A 21,066-nucleotide genomic window follows, 5' to 3' on the forward strand; every position below is an offset into this window, starting at 1 on the left:
TATCCCAAACACACAGAACTTTCAACAATCAAAACCTGAATTCCAGGCTTACTCAGGTTAATTTTGGATTGCAGCTGGAGTTACATGAGGTCTTCAGGAGCCAGACACAGTCAAGCTTGACATTCAAGGGGAAAACCACCCAAGCAACCAAAAAAAGAAAAATAAAAAGAGAAAAAGAAAAAACCAACCCACCCACCAACAAAATTACCCTCAACTACCAAAGAAATCCACCAAACCACTGCTGGACTGGTAGAAACCAAAGAACCCCCCACCTCTCCAGCAAAATGTTTCCCCTTCAGTCTTCCAAGTTGAAACCACCTCAGTACAGAAGACACTGCATTCCAAGAGTGGAAAAGCCTCTTTGTTTCTTCACTTTGGTGCTATTCCCTGGTTACCAGGTGACCTGCCTGGTTTCCCCAAATAAACATTTTATAGTTCAGTTTTCAGGAGCCCTAACTTCAGGAGAGAAGTGTAGCACTTGATTATCATCATCATCCATGTTTATCCTAATTCAGAAAATGGTGAGTAGTAGAGAGATTGATGCAGACTAACTCAAGTCTCAACTGCTACTATGCATGACAAATTTCATTAATTGACTTCCAATTGCTTAGCACCAACTTGCTCATGTTTATTTATGACCAACTGTTTCAGAAACTTCCTAGAACAGTATAAATATTCACAGCACATACTTGCCATTATTGAAATATTGAGACCATATCCTTAATTATCTTTTCCTGACACTGTCAAATGCACAGATATAATTGGCAACACTATATTGAACTACATGAACTTTACCTACCCAGTGATTTTTAGTTTTTTTCTTTAATTTAGGTATCTCCCTAAAGTAAAAATATTCTTGAAATTATGGGCAGAGCCAGCTGCCTTAAGGCAATAAACCTCAAAACAAAAAGGAGGGGGAGGGACAATAAGCATCTGTAAGAAATTAAGTAGCTGTACAAAGACAGGTTAGGAGAAAAGCTGGTAATGAAAAATGGCACCAAAAAATATCATTTAAGAGTGCATCTCGAGTATTTTCCTCAAATCACTGCTGTACAACAGTTTGGCCTAATTTAACTAATGCTTCCTATGTGCAAAGCAGCATCCTCCTGGAAACAGCAGGTTTCAGTTGCTTTGACTGCTAAGAATAGAACAGCTGAATTCTTAAAATATCCAAATATTAAAATGCAAAAATATCCTAGGACAGGCAGAAAGAGAAACCTCTTCTGACTCCACCTGTCTTCTTTATTCTCTCTTCAATTTCCAGTGTAGATGCAAGATAATGGATGGGGCTGGCCTCAGAGCAGGGCAGTATCAGTGTCACCTCTATCATGTACAAAGCCCACGCTGCTGGCAGGAAATGCCCAGGAAGTCACAGCCAGCAGCAGGGACTGTGACAACTCAGTCACATTTCCTTTCTTGCCACTTCTACCCTTTTCATACTGCTGTCTGTCAACTCCATCTGCATTAGGATGCTTAACGGGGCTAGTGAGATAAGTATGACAGGCAGCATGACCTTTCCAGTTCCAAAATAACCAAACAGAAGAATCTGTGCACAACAGCATTTGGGCATGCTGAGAACATTCAATATTAGAATGGATTTTGGACAAAGAAGCAGCTTTACAATATTAAGTCTTAGCATTAAATCCTGCAAACAAATCTCAAGGAATTAGCAAGGCACACATTGCAAGCATTTAGAGTCTCAACAAGGATATACAGTATTCCAACAGTACTTCTAGAAAAAGTATATTCATTTTAACTAGTAGCTTTGCTTCCAAGCCCCCCAGAATGTCCCCAGGACCTTCATAACATCATCTTGTCCTGAAATTGCACCTTTCACTTGAGACCTTCTTCCACCAAACCACTAAACTCTCAAAGTATGTAAACCAGGGGCAAACCTGCACATCAGTTTGCAAACACTGTCCCTCTCATGTACTGGTCCTACATGCTTCTAAAAACTCATCCCAAGGGTTTCTTATTTAAACAAAGTACATTTATCATGCCATCACTGCATCAAAACCCGAGATTCAATCTGACAGATAAATGGACTTGGCAGCCAAAATTCACTGAATGGGAATTAAAAACCCAGTTGAGGATTTTGGCCCCATTACAAATATGTGCTTATGAAGTGTGAAGAAGTAATGATAACACATTCAGAGAACTACTTATTTCTGACATATTAATCCTAGAAGTAATAATACATCTCTTTTTGAGATTAGGTATTCTGTTTGTTTATCCTTGGAGTATTAACCAGCACTTGTTAGATATTTGAGTGGGAATTTTGTGACATTTTAACTGCTGACATACCAAGCCCACAACCAAGAGAAGTTCTTGGCTTTTTAATTTCAGCAGTGCATCCTTTCAATGGGGTACCTGGGCACCACACTGAAGAGAACAACCCCAAGTCTCACAGTATAACATGAAACAAAAGGCTATGGGGTTTTTCCAATATATGCACAGCTAAAGGCCAAAAATAAATGACCTGTACTTCATTGTTGAACTAACTAAAGCGTCAAAAAGAATTCCTTAGAAACTCATGCACATGTGGGTCAGAAGCCCATGGGACAGTGGCCACCTTACCTGGTCGTGGCACAGGCTGTGCTGCTGGAGTTTGTGTTTTCCGGGCAGATGCACCTTCCTTTGGAAAGACAGAAGAGCAACATGATCAGCTGAGCTTCGTGTCAGGTACATGAGTTTTCAAATGAACACAGAGGTACAGAAAGTATCATGATAATGAGAGCAGTATGTTTCCACTAAAGAGATGGAAAAAAACAGAGAAAATATTCCAAACTCTTTATAGATGCTGTTTTAGGTTTAGAGAGGACAGACAACCTCAAACTTTTACAGTCTTACATTTTAAGCAATCATAAACTTTTTTTAATATACATTCAAAAAAATCTTTCCTATTTATAGTATTGTTTCATTTTACCTATTACCATTTTCACCAAGGGTTAGTAATGTAAATATAAGCAATTGGCTGTAGAAATTTCCAAACAAGATCCTCTTATGCTTTGGATGGAAAACCAGGACCAAGAAATTGCAATGCATTCCTGACTTGAGGAGTTTTAGTGCTCAGAAATAGCACTCTCATGATAATTAGTTCTGCTCATGCCTTATCCAATTACCTTAATGTAACACACAAAAGACCTGCACTACTGTTTATTCTTGTTAACTCCCCAGAGTCAACACAGCCCCAAAGAGAACAGTGAGGTCACATGTCTGCTTCCAGAGCAACACAATTCCTGCAAGAACAAATTCTGCTCTCAGTTTCTGCTGTGAAACCTCACTGAACACAACACATAGCACCAACATGCTAAAAAGCTGCAGCATATTCCAGCCGCTTCTATTTGCAGAGCTGACAGGAAAAAAACCATTTTAACATGAAACCATGGATTTCAGCTGAAAATTACTAAAAACATTATGTGAGGTATCCCTACAAGCATGAGACACTGAGAAAGGTCAGAGATCCCACTCAGAGAAAAACCTGTTGGAAAGGACTCCAATAGGCATTATCAGACTTCTATCTTCATGCATAAATAACAGTGTGTTTTGTAATGCAAAATAAAAGAAAGCTCAGGAGAGGGCACACTGCATGATTTAAATAATACTTAGAGGAGCTGCTTTTAAGTTTCCATCATGAAAGTTAAAACTCTTTATCTCATCATCTCTGAAGTACAAATAGAAGCTCCCACACAAGCCCATAGAAAACACAAATTTACCCAAAGCCTCTCTTCCCTGAGCCTTAGTGAAGCCACCCATGATTAGTTACAATAAGCTGGAGCTGACATTTGGTGCACTGAGCAGCTCTTGTAACTTTTACAGGCAGCAACCTCCCATTAATCTTTAGTAGAAGAATTTAACCCTGCACTGCAAGTAATGTGTCTATCCCAAATTTTGCTGTACTCTTTTCTGATTATTGAAATACCAACATTTATGTAGGGCAGTTGAGTCAGTACCTGTTATTTTAAGACTTACTTTTATAGCAGCAGAAGAAAGGTATTTTTGCCAATGTCCTTTCACAATAATTACTCAGAAAATTATAAAAATGAAAATACTACCACGCTCTAGAGGAAGAGCAGCAGGAAAGGCTGACTACCTTTGAGACAAGCCTTGCAACTGAGAAACAGCATCTTTCTTTTACTTCCACTTTCCAAGAGAGCAAAAATAAAACTTTTTGCGCCTCTTTCTGTAGAAAGATACCATGTTCTGTGTCAAAAGAATTATTCTGTGCCGCACTAGTCACTCATTTTGAAGAAACCAAGAATTCCCCCATAACACTTCCTTAAATTCACAGTACTTGATGAAATGTAAAGAAAATTATCAAGCTAAAGAAACATCAACTCCTGCAATGCCAAGTTTCAAGTTTTTAAATCCAATTTAGATGCATAACCATTGCTGTGTGCTGTCCCACACCTTCATTCCTCCTTCCGCCCCTATGCAATGAGCAGGGCAGCCTTGCTGCCTCCTCTGCCACTCACCCAGTGCTTCCCATGGCTCAAACACAGCCTGCAGTGAAGGAGGCAACCAGGAGCTGCTGCAGAGAAACTGCTGAAGAATTATAACCAAATAAGAACCAAAGCCAAACCAGTGGCTTGGGCCTAATGAAGTAACTGGCAAATTATCTTTTTGGGGGTTCTTTTTACTGTCTTTTGATTTGCCTGCCCTACAGTGATTTACGGGAAACTTAGTGCAGGAGCCTAAAACAAAACAGGAAGGCTTTGAGAACATGGCAACTGAAAGAAACAAAATACAACCCACCCCCCACAAATGAAAAACAAAGCACAGAAAATAACCACATAAAAATATCTGATTAATAGTAGGAAATAAATACATTTAAATTAGTAAATACCACTTCTATGCCTATGACCATTCTGTTGTAAGACCAAATTCAGCAAATCAATAAATTATAGAGGTCACAGCTTTTAGTTGTATAAATTGGTACCTTAGACTATGATAATCTCAGGAATGAACCTCCCTCAGCTCACAACTCCTGATATTGAGGTATCCTCAAAGCTCAGCTGTCATCTGACTGAAGGTGTACCATCAATCCTCTGGAGGTGATTTACACCCCTTCTCTTTTTACAATTTTCAGTGATCTAACCACTACCTCCTGTTCTGTAAGAGCTGCAGCCAATGCAGCAAAAGAAACTGCAATCAATATTTCACCCCCACATTTCTCAGAAGATTTGTAAGGAGAAATGTATACTACTAAGGTGAGGAAAAGAACAGAAGTACAGAGCTGGGATGGTTGACAAGACCTGCAAGTGGAGAGGAAACCCTGGTGTCAGTAAGGAAGCCATTGTCAGGATAATTTTGTTAGTATTTTCCTTTGTCCTGCTAAGTTTGGATTTAAATCACTGCTTTTCAAAAGCATTCAGATAGAGATACAAGCTTTTTCCTATGACAACACACTAATTTAAGACAAGCTCTGCTCTTAAGGAGGTATAACCCAGAGAAGTCCATTCCAGGATTTCTTCCAGAGAAAAAAGAGTATTCATATGACAGAATAACCTCTGTAGCTGCTTCATCCAGCTACACAAAGGAGGTGCTACTGGTGATTTGTGGTCTCTCAGCTACTCAGAGGCAACTCCTGGTTTGTACACTCTCAATCCCACACACAAGGCCAGAGTTATTTCTCACTGAGCACACACAAAGGTATTTCAAATCTTCTCATGTGAAATTTTTAATCTAAAAGTTGCTTTTAAGTAACTAGCACGCTGCAAATTTGAACTCCAGCTAAGGGAGCTTTTGTTCATGCAGCTGTACCCAAAGCATCACAAGCAGCAGAAATCACTGTTAAGCTATTTAAAGAACATTCATTTCCTCAAAATTTCTGAATACTTAGACAGTTTTGCTCGAAAATGACATACCTAATTCTCATGCATAAGCTGTTTGACACTGTTAAGGAGTATATTATGAATATTCATAAGTTGAAACTAATTTAGTAACAAAACCATGTAATTTGAAAAATACAAATCTTCTTTAAGACAACCACTTAACGTTGTTTTTTAATCAAAAACATATTACTTGGTTTACTTCTGCTAATTTACCAGAGAAGGTTATACATATAGAGAGTTTACTTATGACTGACATTTTAACCATTCAGAAGCAACAACCTGACACAGAATGTCATCAGCTCCATACCTCCCTGAGCCTTGCTGGCTCACTTCCCTACAGGGCTGGATCTGCTTCTCTGTGGGACTCATTTTAGTGCTTATGTTCCCTGTCATTTTAGACATTTAAAATATCTGTGCCTAACAATGTTTTTGTGTTTAGTGTATTCCTTTTGCTATTCAGCATCGTTGTACCTAAACACCTAAAAACCACTGGGTTCACAAAGCAATGGATGAGTGGGAAACAGCTCAGTACCTGTGGTTAGTACAGCCACGGTTGGGTTTAAGTTTCCTCAGTGGCTGTTGAGGGTTTGTCTGCTTATTTTCTTTTAGACATCTTTTAAAACCCCTTGCTTTTAAACCTCTATCTTTAAAACAGGGGGTTTTTTTGACCTTTCTAAAACAACAATTTTTAAAAACAGCTATTACGTGTATTAATTAACAAAAATATTACCCATTACCAATATCTACCTGACAGATTCATCAGGACCCAACTGTTATTTTCCTATATTTTAGAAAAAAGTCTGTATTTTAGATACTTAGTGGTTTTCTTAGATCTAAATGAGCATTAACATCCATAGTTAGGTTACTTTCACTTCCCAACTGGAATGAAAAATTGCTTCAACAGTACACTACAGTACACCTGCTACACTTTAGAAAATAAACCCCCCTGTTTAAAACCAAATTATCAAAGATATCTTATGGCAGCTGTACAGGTCCAAATGGTGGAAAGGAAAACTATTTCATTGCATATTCCCTTTCCCAACCGGTTTCTCAGTAGAGAACATAAGAGCCTTAGTATTTTGACCTTTAAAAGAACATTAGGAGCAAAGGACAGAGTTGACAATTTGATGCCATCTTGTGGCTTTAATTTGGTAAATTTAATTACTATCTTGTTCCTTAATAATATTTAAATTAGTCCCAGAATTTCACAAAAAAACCTGAAGATTATTGGGTAGCCTGCATGCTCCGGCCCAGAAGCAGTAGAAGCAAAAAGTAACACTGCAAGAAGTGTTAGCAACTGCTTGCATGTCAAACACAGAGCAGCTTCCAGCCCTGCCAGAATTCAGCCAAAGACAGCTCTGTTTGTGAATAGGAACACAGCAAAACTCAGATTCAAAAGAGAAAGAAAAGAAGTGCCTGTGGATGGCAAGCTTGTAAAATTATTTTTAAGAACAGCCTTCAATGTATCTATTCAATTTGAGGTACAAGAGACTGTAAAAACCCACTTTAATTACCAGCAACTCTATTATCATTTCCTGACTTAAAGTATTGAACCTTTGAAATTTTTGGTAAAGTCAGCCTAAAGAACTATGAAAAAACCTAAAACAACTGCATAGTTAAAAAGAATACAACTTTTCTATAAATTAAATATTGCATATGTCAATGTATGAACAAACAGCCAAAACAAAGGGCTGACTTCAAAGCAAGTATCTAAAAATTGGTCCAGATGCCCTACTTGAAGCCTGATAGAAACACCTATTTCATATAAATTGGATTCTGAAAACATAGAGCCTTGTTCAAAAAATTTAAAGCCCATAGAAGCCTTGGAAAAAAAAATCCAAGCTTTTCAAAGAGCCACGCAAAATAATCCAACTCAGTGGCTCTGCCTCTGCAGCCTTCCCAGTAATTCTCTGATTTATGTTTGCATCAAGAAAATTCTAGTAATATTTTAACTAGTCTTTCACATCATCATTTTATTTATACATCAAACTGGTATCATTTATTTTCATATTTCTATCCACACACAAATCTGCATGGAGTCCCATAGGACATACTTAAATAATAAATTGCAAGCTTTTAACTGCCTTCCTAATTTTAAACTTTACAGTAAAAAATAGAATTTATTGTGCAAATACTTCTAATATTATGGTTGTTTTCACTTCCATTGTTTGCAATATTAATGAAAAGGTCATTTCTAATGTTTCTATTGTTTCAGCTTTCTTATTTTCTGGAAAGAAGAGTGGGAGTTTAAGCAGAATTAAAGATATTTTTACAGAACAAATTTTAACAGAAGAACAGCTTACCAGTATTTATCAAAGGACTCCTATACCAACTACCTAAAGAAAATAACAGCATAGATTCACTTTTTCATACCTGCACAACCAAAAAAACTGATGTGACAAGACAAAGAGGACTGATAAAAAAATATATAGAACATGTTTATTTCAAAATACAAAACTCATCATAGAAATTGGAAAACTCATCATTAAATTTGGAAAAGACCTTCAAGCTCATTGAGTCCAACCTTTAGTGTATTATATTAAAAGGTATTTTACTGAAGGTCATGTCTTATCCAGCACAGAAGGCTTCCAATCCTGAAATTCAGTTTCATGCCACAAAACTCAGTGTCAATCTTAGGAAGGGAATAGAAGCCTCATTATAGTTTTCCAAATACTGAAGTCCATATACCAAATTTGCCAAAAGAGGGAAATCAGAATGAGCACAGCGCTACAGTGATGGAGGAGGGGGGGAAAGGAGAACCAGGGGAGGGTGGGACAAATAAAACTCTGCTGGTTCCACCCAGGGACTACCCAAACTTTAACACCTGCTGTACCACACCATCCAAATTCAACTTTCACTTACAAATCTGGTCCTTTATTAATCCTTTACAGAACTAAAACTGACGAGAAAATTCAAATTCAGAAACCTTTACACTGTTAAACATGATAAACAGAACTGATGGGTCTTTTGCAGGTTAGACCTGGCAGTGAGTGTCATTGAATTAAAAATATTCACTGCAATTTCTTGTTCATTACCAGGTCAAAAGAAATTAGCTTTAAATGTGACTGAATTAACTGGACTGTTTACTAATATCTTAAGAAATACTCTGGTTCTGCAAAGAAAACAAACCAAATCACAACTGAATCTAAAAGAAAATTGTAGTGACCAGTGAGCAGCTATAAAAGCAAATAAAAAAGCTGCAGTAATAACAATAATGGAAATCACTGGAGAAGCTTTTGAAAAGAATTAATCAAAGGCACAACTACTGAGATGCATTACAATCATTACCCCCAAAGTTAAGCTATCCAACCCCTCTGAAGAGTCCTCTCAGAAGTGTGCTAGAGCTCCTCCCACCTTTATCCTTGCAAAGAATATCTGAAAAATTAAGAACTTTGTCTTGAATTTACATCAGCCACATAAATTCAAACTGTTGCTATAGAAATAGCAATTTTTGAGCAGAAGAGAGATGTTGGTAGCGAAGATTAAACATGTAAACACTTCCATTTTCCTGGGGATAAGCTGTTTTCATCAAAAACAAGAACTCTTAATCCTGAGAACTCCAGAGGACTTGTTTGTTTGTTTGAAAAATAAAGGCTTGTCTGTACCTCCCTATGCTCATTTTAATGATTCATTTCCATGAACTGAGTGAAAAGACACAGGCAGTTATCACTAAAACAGTATTTTTGCTTAGACTTCCTTCCCTTTGGGTTAGTTAATCTAAGCCAGCCTCACACTTATTTCTTGGCAGCCAGGGAGGGTTTTGAGAAGCACAGTTTGAGTATTAAGGGATTGTTTCATCCTTCTCTAAAGCCAGGTGTAAAGTTTCTACCCTGTTGGTTTTCTACATGCCACAATCAGCCCGGGATACATTAGTTCAACTGGAATTTGCATCTAATGGTGAATGTACTGAACTGGCTCCTGTTTGAGTCTCTAACTTACAGCCTGACATATTCATAACTATCTAGTTCCACTACTGCCTCTAAGGACAGGCACTGGTCACCCACAGGAAATGGTTTTCATCAGAAATAGCACAGAATATGGGGCTCAAGCAACCCATTTGCCCAACAGCACAACTGGCATGCAAATTCCAAACAGAGAAGCACTATTGGTTTTGTGTTCAGATTCAGCTTTGGAAATGGGATTCAAGGGAACAGTCACATTTACATTGCAGAAAATGCTGCTTAGTACAGAGCAGCAGGAAGACCCCACTTACACCTGCACCCAGTGAGAAAGCAATACATAAACAAAGGTCTAAGTGACCTCAGAAAGGTTCCTTTGCAACTTCTGGAAAGACTCATGAAATGCTTTGTGTGAGAAGAATATTTTTAAAAGCTCTGCAGGTGCCTGAATGAATACAGATAGACCCTTGACTTCTGTATCAAAATTTATCCAAAAAAATCTGCCAGAATAAATCAAGACCCATGTAACTGAATAATTTTTTGGGAGGCTGTCAAACATCTCAATGCAACAGAAACTGCTGAGGCTCTTTCCAGCCTTCTCCTGCTGATACTGACACCCATTGCTACAACAGAGGTGATGCTGCATTAGAATTCTAATACACGGGCAGCTATTGAAAGACCTTGGGTTATTTCATGATTGCTTGTTCAATAAATTATCCAGCACCAGTTGTTCCCAGTTGTACTTCATCCTGATGTGATCTTCTCCTTTCTATTCACTCAAAAGTAGTTTCAATATTATTCTTCTGTACCTCACCAGCTTTAGCAACTCCAGCACTATGCTTATATATTACATTATGTTGCAAGAAAACACAATTATCATCGGTGGTCATGGGCAGAGAGATGAAAGCAATTTTCCAAGTAATCTCCCAGCAAAACTTAAAATATCTGGGGAAAAATCCTGAGACTGAATTCCTTGAGGAGCTAATGTGCAAAGCTGAACAGCAGAGCAATGAACTCCAAGTTGTTTGTGCTGCCTAGAAAAAACACTGCTGAGTTCAAAGATGTGTTTTTCAGGATCAAAAGCTTTAGCTGCAGCTATAACAAATTGTAACAAACAAGCCAAGAGATGGGGGCTTGAGTGATGACAGCGATGGATGTGAGCATTCAAGGGACTGTAGCCACTTGGATATGGAAAGGGCTATTTTGAACTGCCACAGGCCAGAAAAAGGGCAAAAAAAAGTCCAAATTGCAGAGTGTCTTGTATTCCAGGCTCCCTTGATGAACAACAGCTCATCTGCTATGCAAATTCAGCTGAAAAGGCAAAATCACTGTTTTTTAAATGCCCAAAAGGTGATGATTGTGAGATGTGCTGTAACTGTAATAAGCTGCTGGTAATACTAAACCATACCTTGGCAGTCAGCTGAGTATACGAGTCATGGAACTTGTGCTAGCTCAGATTTTCTTCTCAACTCTTGTATTTTTTACTTTGTGACTTTTACACAAGCACACCCCAAGAGATTCTCATGGGATGCCCACTGCTTCAATGGCTACAGCAAAGTTAAGTGACCCAACAGTAGGTATAGGTGAAAAAGGAAAAAATAAGTGTATTACAAAAATTATCTGTGTCATTTGCAAATAGAGAAGTGAAACCCCAGCATGACATTGGTTAAAGCCCTTGGATCAACAAACTGTCCTGTTCAGACAGAGCAGATTCACTGCCTTGGCTGCTGGTGATAAAACTATTGACAAGATACTGAGACACAAGAGAGATCTGTACAACATGAGACAAGCAAGTTAGAAATAGAGTGGTAATTTTCTGCAAAAATTTCTGAGTTTTAGTCCAGCACAAAAGTGTTAAGATTTCTGGACTTGCACATGCTGCAATTATCCACACCCTGTAATTCCCCCAGACAGAGAAAACTGGATATTTTAATCTGCTTACAAGATAACCAGAATTCTGTCTGTGAACATTTGTCCTGCCCCAGCTGTCTCAGTTCAGAAGTTCAGTTTTAGTTGTCATATGGGGAAAAAGAGTTAAAATTAACCAAAGGAACACCACAATTCACAGACCTTCCAGATCCTATCCTGCTTTCACTCTACAGATTTTATTGCATTTTATCCTTTCAAAAACAAAAAAACAGACTGAAAGGAAGAAAATATATTGAATACCATGAAGACAGAAAGTGAATCAAATCAGGATGCAAGCAGAGGTTTTTTTGGAGGACAGGTGAGAGGACAATGGGCAAGCAGACTTTTTGTTCTACAACACTGTAGCTAAGCACCCCTGATCATAGTGGCAGCAAAAGGTATCAATTCTCCTTGGTAAGAACACAATTTAGTCATTTCCCCTTTCCTCAGATGCTGAACTTGAGCTTTGCATTTACAGGTTGTACAACTGGAAAAGCCCCTGTGAAATGTTTGTCAAGCACCGCACATACAGCATATGCAAGGTTAAAAGGCAGGGGAAGAGCAACAAAAGCTTTAAGCAAGGCTTTCTGCACCAAACCCACCTCCATCTGGGCCACTTCTCCCATGCTGCCAGCCCAGACTGTGCTTCCCATCTCCTTTCCCCATGGGCAGCCCCAGAACAGTCACAGAATTCACAGAATGACTGGGCTGGAAAAGACCTTAAAGATCATCGAGTCCAACCCATGCCCCAACACCTCAACTAAACCCTGGCATCGAGTGCCACATCCAGTCTTTTTTTAAACACATCCAGGGATGGTGCCTCCACCACTTCCCTGGGCAGACCATTCCAGAACTTTATCACCCTTTCTGTGAAAAACTTTTTCCTACTATCCAATCTATATTTCCCTTGATGCAGCTTGAGACTGTGTCCTCAGGTTCTGTCAGTGTTGCCTGGAGAAAGAGACCCACCCCAGCTGACTACAGGCACCTTTCAGGGAGCTGTAGAGAGTGATAAGGTCACCCCTGAGTCTCCTTTTCTCCAGGCTAAACACCCCCAGCTCCCTCAGCTGTTCCTCACAGGGTTTGTGTTCCCAGCCCCTCACCAGGCTCCTTGCCCTCCTGAGCATCTTCACATGCAGTCCTTGCTAACAGGCTGATAATGTGTTCAGAGGAATTGAGCAATGCTCAGATTTTATCACAAGAAACTGGAAAATTTTCCCCCCAAACAGGAAGTTACTGGTCATGTTGTGAATGAACTTTTATTTCACTAAAAATACTAATCAGAGAAAACAGCTGTTTCTCTGATAAAACCCTGATAAAACATAAAACTTTACATTTCCAATGTCCAGGTCTGCTATAAGGTGCCCTATGAAAAAGCCTTATTTTGAGAACTACTATATTACATACACTACATACTATATACACTACACATTATGACCACAGCTGACATTTGATTGCAATGTTTCTTTCTGCCCCAGGTCTTTCCACATTTGCATCAAGCAAAACAAAAGATGTCAACACAACACATCTACTGTTGGATTTAAATGTTTATATTCCAATTTCAACAATATAAACACACCCTTGGAATCATTTTCCCACATTTTAAGACATGGCATGGAAGCAGTCTGGGATTCAAACACAAACTTCAAACCTACTAAGATGCTAAGCAGTGTATGAATTGTACCTCAATCTTAATGTTACACTTCAGGAGTTACTTACCTGCAGCTTCCCATAGGTAAGCTTAGATATTTAACACAATAACACATCACTGGAAAAAAAGTGTGCTCTTCAGTGTCCTCAAATGGCTGCTCCCACCTAGAGTCAACATCATTAACCTATTTTTCTCAGTACAATATTCTGAAGTCAGCATTTCCAAAATTTGCAGTAATAGCATTCCTCTCACAGTCACAGCAGCTCTGACAAAAACTGCCTGCTAGACTACCTTCCCTTTGGCTGCAGGATGTCCAAGTTTCATATGCAGCATCATAATCGAGTACCCCCCATAAAAATGCAAAGGGTTTGGTGCTGTTATGTGCCATTTATCACCCTGTCCTGCAGTTCTCTCTGCCTCCAGCTTTCCCTGGGAGATCCATTCCAACACATACTTTTCATTGCAGAACTCTCATTCCAGAGTCTGTTTTAATTAAAATATTCTTTTATTTACAATTAGGAAGGAGCATTCAAATTAGACCAAAGCATTTATTATTCCCCCTTATTGAAGAAATTTCCACTGAGTGCAACTAGGTAACCACAAAAGGCCTGGAGTTTCCCTCTCTGCGTACAGATGTAAGCAGATGAAAACATTAAAGCATTTTGCAGGTATCACTACTACAGAGCACAAAATCACACTACTGTACGTGTCAGCAGAAAGCCAGGCAGCCACCTGAACCCAAAATTCTGTGTTTCTTCAATTAAGCCTTTATATTTATCCTATAGATTCCAAAATTAAAGACAACAAAACCCAACCAAATAATCCCCCAAACACAACAACAAATTAAAGCCTTCTGGTTTGTACCCAGAGAACAAACAGACAACATCCATTAAAGTTTCAGTTGTCTCCATTTCAGCATGTCCTAAAAGCCTGGCTCTTTGCCAAAAGCAATACAGCCTATGGACATGGCTGATTTCCTTCAAAAAGAAATCACACAGGGGGACCAAACAACAGAATCACAATATTAACCATCACCTAACAAAGCCAGCTGGGACAGAAAAGCATCCCAGTCACACATCACAGATTCATATACTGAGGACAAACAACAGAATAAAACATATTGTATTTGCACTACAGCAACAAAGCTTCCTACTTGTGTGCTTCTTGAGAAACAGAGATGTTTAAAGAAGTGCCTTCAAGGTTTTTAATGCTAGCATGGCTTCAGCAGGATCTGTGTATTATTGCTGTAATACCATACACCAAAGAGATTGTGCAAATGGCTGCTGGTATTGGTATCCTGAACAAACACATCTTTCATACTACCCTGCTGGAGCATATAAAAGCTGATGATGTTACATGGCCATATCAAAAACTTACCATAGTGGCAATAAATCATGCATTAAGTTAAAATACAGGAAGGCTTCTGGCTGTATCACAAAAGAGGAATTTTTCCATTTGGCCTTCTGCCTCTACTTTCAGCTTCCTTTGGCATTATATCTAAATTCCCCATTATTCTTCTTTCTTTAGTATAGAAGATTAAATTAAGCCCTTCTCAAAGCACTAAGATGACAGCATTCAACTTTAATTTTTTTCATTTTACACACAATCCATACACTAGATAGTCTATCTCCAAGCTTCTAGCATTGCATTAGAAGAACTGGTTTATCACAGACTGTTCTCAGCTGTATTTTTGGTAGTGCATAAATGCATCCTCTTAAATAAAGGTCAACTGACACCACCTCACATAGTGTGGGGCCAGCCTATTCAAAGATGAGGATAAGGGCCCTACAAAACCAACAGATTTTAGCATCTTCCAGTTACATTGTAAATTTTATACAGTCTTCATCTATTGCTGCAAAAAATAACTCCTGACAAATGAGCAGACTCCAAAAGGTATCACAAAACAGGTTCTGAAAGTTTTCAAATGGCTGTGCCCTCTTGCTCTGTACACACACACACACAGACACACAAACTCATCTTTAAGAACCTCCCACTGTGAACAGCCACTGGAGATGACAGTGCCAGTCAGCACATTCACAGGTGAGGTTCACTACAACCACTGCTTCTGCTCCTCACATGTTAGCAACCATCAGTCATCCATGATGATCCTGGGGATTTCACAGTTTATCTGAAGGAAATCTGCCATGAGCAGCAAGACCTCCTCAGCTCTCCTTCAGCCCTCTCATCTGTCCTGGTACTCCAAATAGCTGTTTCACCTTTGAAAAGTCTAATGTCAGTCATAAAAAAAATAAATAAGTTCTTTTTTTGTTCTACTGCACTGTGCTGCAAAGTAAAATCCCCTCAGTTCAAAACAGAACACTAAAGTGGCAGGAAATAAAAATGAGTAAACCACTAAGAGCAGACAATGTTTTGGAATACAGTTAGGCTTTCAATGCCAAGATTTCAATGAGAGAAAAAAAAAAACAACACAAAGTGTAACAAGATTCCTCTGTTATGACACCCTGGAACTTTCTGTACGTGCTTAGGATGGCTTTACCAGTCACAAACAGATTCAATTTCATAGAGACTCATCCAATAACTTCCTTGCCTTAGTCAGGTCGTGCTCTACTTTTACAAGAAAAACACCAAAACAAAACAGCAGCATCACCTTTTGAGCAAGGGCAGCAGAGTAATTTTACACGTAGCTCAACAGGCTGATAATTTGTACACAGACCAGAGGCCTCACACTTTTCTATTCATTCCTGTGCTTCCAAAAATACATTTTGAAAATCTAAGAAAAAACAACCAGTCCAGAGTTAATGCCAGACTACATATTTCTTCCTTATTTTGCAGGTTCCGCATTGGCATATTCTTGGGGGAATGAAAGTGCGCCTATTCTGGAGGAAGAGCAAAAATCCTTATCTTCTTCAACAGACATTTCTGTCACTGATAAGTGCTTAGTTGGAAGAAACATCTATCTGAAGGCACTACCACTCTGAAAGCTGTTCTAAGAAAAACCCCAAGTTACTATCACCCTCAGATCCCAATCAGCTGGGATCAGATATTTCCAGGCAGCACATTTTCCACTGCAGATGATGGAGATGCCTCAGGTTTCACTCTTTCCTTAGCTCAGGGCAGCTTCCCATAACCACTGCTCACTTCCTTCCCAGGCCACAGCCCTGCCACCCAGCACAAGCTGCTCAGCTCCTGCAGGCATCTCCCAGCTGCCTCAGCATTGCTCTGGGAGCAGCAGGAAATACTGCACAGAGTCATCAGCCACAGGGGACCCAGGGCTGCACCAGCCTGCTCTGAGCGGGCTGCTGCATCTATTCCCACATGGTGGGAATTGCACAAGGCCCAGGAGATTGTGTGCATCATCCTGTGCATACACACATCCAATTTTACTCTGGCACTGGTCCCAACCAACCTGCCAGGGAGAGGAGAACAGGGATTCCAGAGAGCTGCTCTAACCTTTCTTGCTGCAGCCAGCATTTCCCACTTTACTGACATAGCTCCTTGCTCACCCCCTTCCTCCCATGCACCTCAGAGAGGTGACATTTAATTACATGGAATAAACAACCTCTTCCCCTCTTGTCATTAGGCAAACACAGCATACAAGTACAGACTGTGGCATCATAAGGAAAAATAGAAAAGGAAAAAACAAAGAAAATGGCAAATGTAAATTTTGCACAGTAGGGAAACCTCTTCCTTATGAAGTGACCTAGATTCTCAAACAAAGGGATTCCCTTTCTGTACTGTATCCAGGCCTTATTAAATAAAGAAGGAATTTTTATTCTACTTATTACTTTGCTTGTTACCTAGAAATACAACAGAAGGGCTTTTGATATTTGGCAAAATAAGGAACACCAAGGCAAAATCTAACATGGAGATCCAAAGGTGTGAGGGAAAAAAAGAATAGGGGGAAAAAAAAAAAACCCAGAAAAAAAGTGGGTCAGATTTGGTCTCATCCACAGTTCAATCTTTTGATATGTAATGCAAACCATAATACTTGCACACAGATAAAACAAGCATACATTAACCAAAACTTTCAGAAAAAGCATTTGTAGAAGTCTGAATGTTTGCTTACACAAATCCTCAAGAGGAGAAGACTTCAAAGAATCTGCAATATACATCATCCAAGGTCATGAGATTTTGTGGGGTTTTTAAGAGGATGACAGGTTTTGTGATGGTTTTGAGAAGCGGGGTGGGTTTTTTTAGATGACAAATGCTCTCTATGAATTTACTTTAGCAAGACAGATTAGCAATAGAACTCTTTGCAGATGCTGATAATGAATTGCAAGATTATATACCTAACAGAAGAATTTAATTGTGAATTTTAGGCCAAATTTTATGAATTCAGCATTCTTATATTAAATACAATCAGTATTTTTTCTTTTACAGACACACATTCCTACAGAATGCACTGATTATTCTTAATATTATGTCTTGAGGACAAGATGCAAGAGAGCTGTCTCTGATTTCTTCTGCTGTGGGAAGCCACTAAATAACAAAAAATAAACAACCTGGAATTTCATTTTGAAATATAGCTTAAGATAGCAGAAAATAATAAAAATTCTCTAATTCTCAATCTGTCAATTTACATTATACAAAGCAGACCCTGAGGATTTCCTCTAAATCAAGTATTTGAGGACTAAGAGTCCTGGTTACTGACTCTACACTAGTAATTTATGTGAAAAAAAATCCTCAGGCTCATGAAATTAATCTAGAGTCTTACACAGATTACAGAAGGAATTATGAACACAGTTATTCAGACAAAATCCATTATTTCCACAGCACAGCTTCCTTTTCCTTGGAAGCCACTCAAGGAATGGTATCATTTAAGTTTAATGTGAGTTTTAGAAGTGGAAAATCTGCAGTGATTGGGAACTACAGCAAATTGAGGGAAACATGAAGGTGGAACAACATTCAGTAAAAGGGGGAGTAGCTGGGACACATCCCCAGCTGGCCAGGCTGAAGCAGCTCAGTCAGATCTGGGTGATGTGCAAAGTGGAGAAATTTCAGTCTCTCCAACATGTCAAAAAAAGAGCAGTAGGGAATTTCTCTTAAAAGGGGATTTATTCTCCATTTCATGATCCAGGTTTTCTGTTGGCTATGAACAAATATTGCTGAAATTTATTACACGAATAGGACCTCGAGTCACTGGAGAAAGGATTTTTTTCCACAGATTTTGTTGGTTTTCCTAGTTTAAGCATCTGTGCTTGAAGGAAAGGATTCAGGCATTTAAGGCACTGCTAAATCTCTGTTATTTCTGCTGTAAACCTTTCATGTCCCCCAGAATTAGCTGTAAATGAGGATATCTCCAGGATGGAGCTGTAGGAATTAACATACTAAAGCTACTGAGGAAATGTGACAGATGGAAAGAGTCAGTACAGGTCTCAACCCCAAGTCACAGGAAATTCTGACAGCTCTGAAAGTCCAGTTCTTCAATTTCACATTATTTAACATTCACTAAACAAATGCCTCACCAATTTCAGTACTGTAAATTGTGGAGGCAAACAAAATGTCTCCATATTCCTATACAAACTGTACACATGGGAAACAAACTTAGTGAGAGGATGAACAGTTGGAGTTGCTAATCTCTTAATTAGTCCCACACAAAAGAAAAAACAAAAAACAACCTAGGTAGCTCCTCCAGCATGGAAGAGCACTGGGCAGGATAGAATGGCTGCATCTTTTGCTCAGCCTGATGAGCCAAGACTCTCTAAGTTATTGGGGGAGAAGTGTGGGATGCCTCAAGAGCCTGAAGATAGCCTGAAGGAAAAGGGGCAGAAAAGGCTGGACAGGTGGCAGCAACTGGAACAAGACATTTTTCTTTCCTCAGCATAAAAGCTGGTAAAGCTGGTGCCTATTATCTCCAAGAGGATGCCATCTTCCTTCATTCCATCTTCCATGCTTTGAAACTGGATATTTAGTACCACTTCTTCCACAAGAGTCCCACTTTCTGTAAGTCCTGGAGTTTTTATTTCTAACCCTCATGCTGGGGTGAGTGTTAGGGGTACCTTGATCATACAGTGCAGGCAGGAGAAGGAAACCACCCATGAGCTAAGGGGAAAACACCAGCCCATTTCCCACTGTAAGCTGCCTGTGAATTTTGGTACTTCAGCTGCTTGGCCTCCTCTCCCCTGCTGTGCTGAATCAAAGCTTCATAAAGTCCCTGCTCTCCTCAGAATGCAAAAGCAACACTTGTGACAGGCAGAAAATATTACTGCTGGCACTGGCTTGTCAGTTCATCAGGGGAGAACTGCACAACCAAAAATCCTGCACAATATAAATCAAATTATGTTGCCCAACCTCTGGATGAATAAAATCTGCATTTAGCACTTGAGATCAGCAATAATTGCATGCAATGCCTGGGGGAAGATATGAAAAATCAGAATACAGAAAAAAGAAAAGATATGAGAAACAAACAACACAATATTGACGAAAGAAACACATCTGGAAAGTAGTCCATATACATCTGCATAACACACAAAACCAGAACTGAATCAAAGCAGACCAAAACTTGGTATTTTGTACTTGGGCTTTTTGAGTAAGTTTTGAATCATTCCATACCTCTGATCCTCTAAGGAAGCTGTGATAGAACAGAATGAATTCTAGCTGGACACCTAGAACATCAGTTTATTAATTAAAAAATACAAGCTTTAAAATTATAGAAATCTCCCTGAAATGTTTCCCAAGAAACACCCTTCTGACTTGAAAACATCACTTGGACTTCCCCCCCACAACTTTGTGAAGCTGGGGAAATGCTTATATTCCTTATGGACTAAAACATAAAAATCAACTGCATAAAACCTGATCCACGTTTTGTAATAACTGGGAACTTTTTCTAGTTCTATGGACTGATCTGTATTGTTGCATTCAGGTTCTAAAGTTATGACACTCGGTAGTTAATGAAATCACCAGGTTTATGGTTTGGGTGTTTTTAGAACAGAGAGCAAAATCTTGACCATTTATAAAAAATGCACCAAATGTAAAAGCTGGGTTTCACTACCAGCTAAGCAATGGTGAAAATCTACTAAGCAAAATAAGGCAGGCAATACTGACACTTGTGGTCATTTCTAGATTGCTATTTTTCCTTCACTTACAAACATATCTGGGATAGCTAAGAAACATGTTGGGATCTTAAAGTAGGCAAGCAAATTCCAAGTATTTGCCAACCCTGTCTCCACTTTAAATGAACTTACTGGAGAAGTATTACTTTTGAAGAAAAGAGCAGAATAGCCACTGGCCACATACATAATAATTCTCAACATGGAAAATTAAAACTAAGCATTTATTAATTATTGTATTAACACATTTCCAGAAGGTAAAAATAAAGCTTAAAGTCAAGAATAACCAATGTTGCCATTAATCATTCTGAACTGTCCCTTGGAAGGTTTTCAACACATTACAGTTGATGTAATACTCCATTTTACTATGATAAAATGAACTTTGCAAAGTATTCATGGAGTATCCAGAATGCACAATCCACATGGGAACAGGGATAGGCCACCCATGGCCTAAGTATTTCAACTCTCAAGGGGCTTGTGCCACCAGGCAGAAGTTACCAAGTTAGTGCACGCCTGACTACTGCAATTAATCCAAATTAGTTTGAGGAATTTCTGCTAATGTTGTTAAGACAGAATTCAACCTAAGAGTTTATTATAAAACCAGTTGGACAAAGCTGTGCTAGCACCCTCTAAAAACAACACATAAAGAGTTTTTAAAGTTTTTTGAAGAGAATATTCCAAACCAGCACAAGTTTGTTTTGCATTGGTACATTTTGCTCAGTTCCAAGTGGTCAGGTGCACAGGGAATTGTGAGCAGCCCTCTC

General features: G+C 38.9%; 1 protein-coding gene across 1 annotated transcript in view; it reads right to left on the bottom strand.

Annotated features, from left to right (window-relative positions):
* The window catches only part of CDC73 (cell division cycle 73), a 102,162-nt gene that overhangs the window by 16,938 nt on the left and 64,158 nt on the right, over positions 1-21,066 (bottom strand). The window contains exon 11 of the mRNA XM_084211807.1: positions 2,578-2,635. Within this exon, the coding sequence (XP_084067933.1) occupies positions 2,578-2,635 (58 nt within the window). The remainder of the gene's footprint in view (positions 1-2,577; positions 2,636-21,066) is intronic.

The sequence above is a fragment of the Fringilla coelebs genome (assembly GCF_963513975.1).
Source record: "Fringilla coelebs genome assembly, chromosome: 9".
Taxonomy (NCBI): domain Eukaryota; kingdom Metazoa; phylum Chordata; class Aves; order Passeriformes; family Fringillidae; genus Fringilla; species Fringilla coelebs.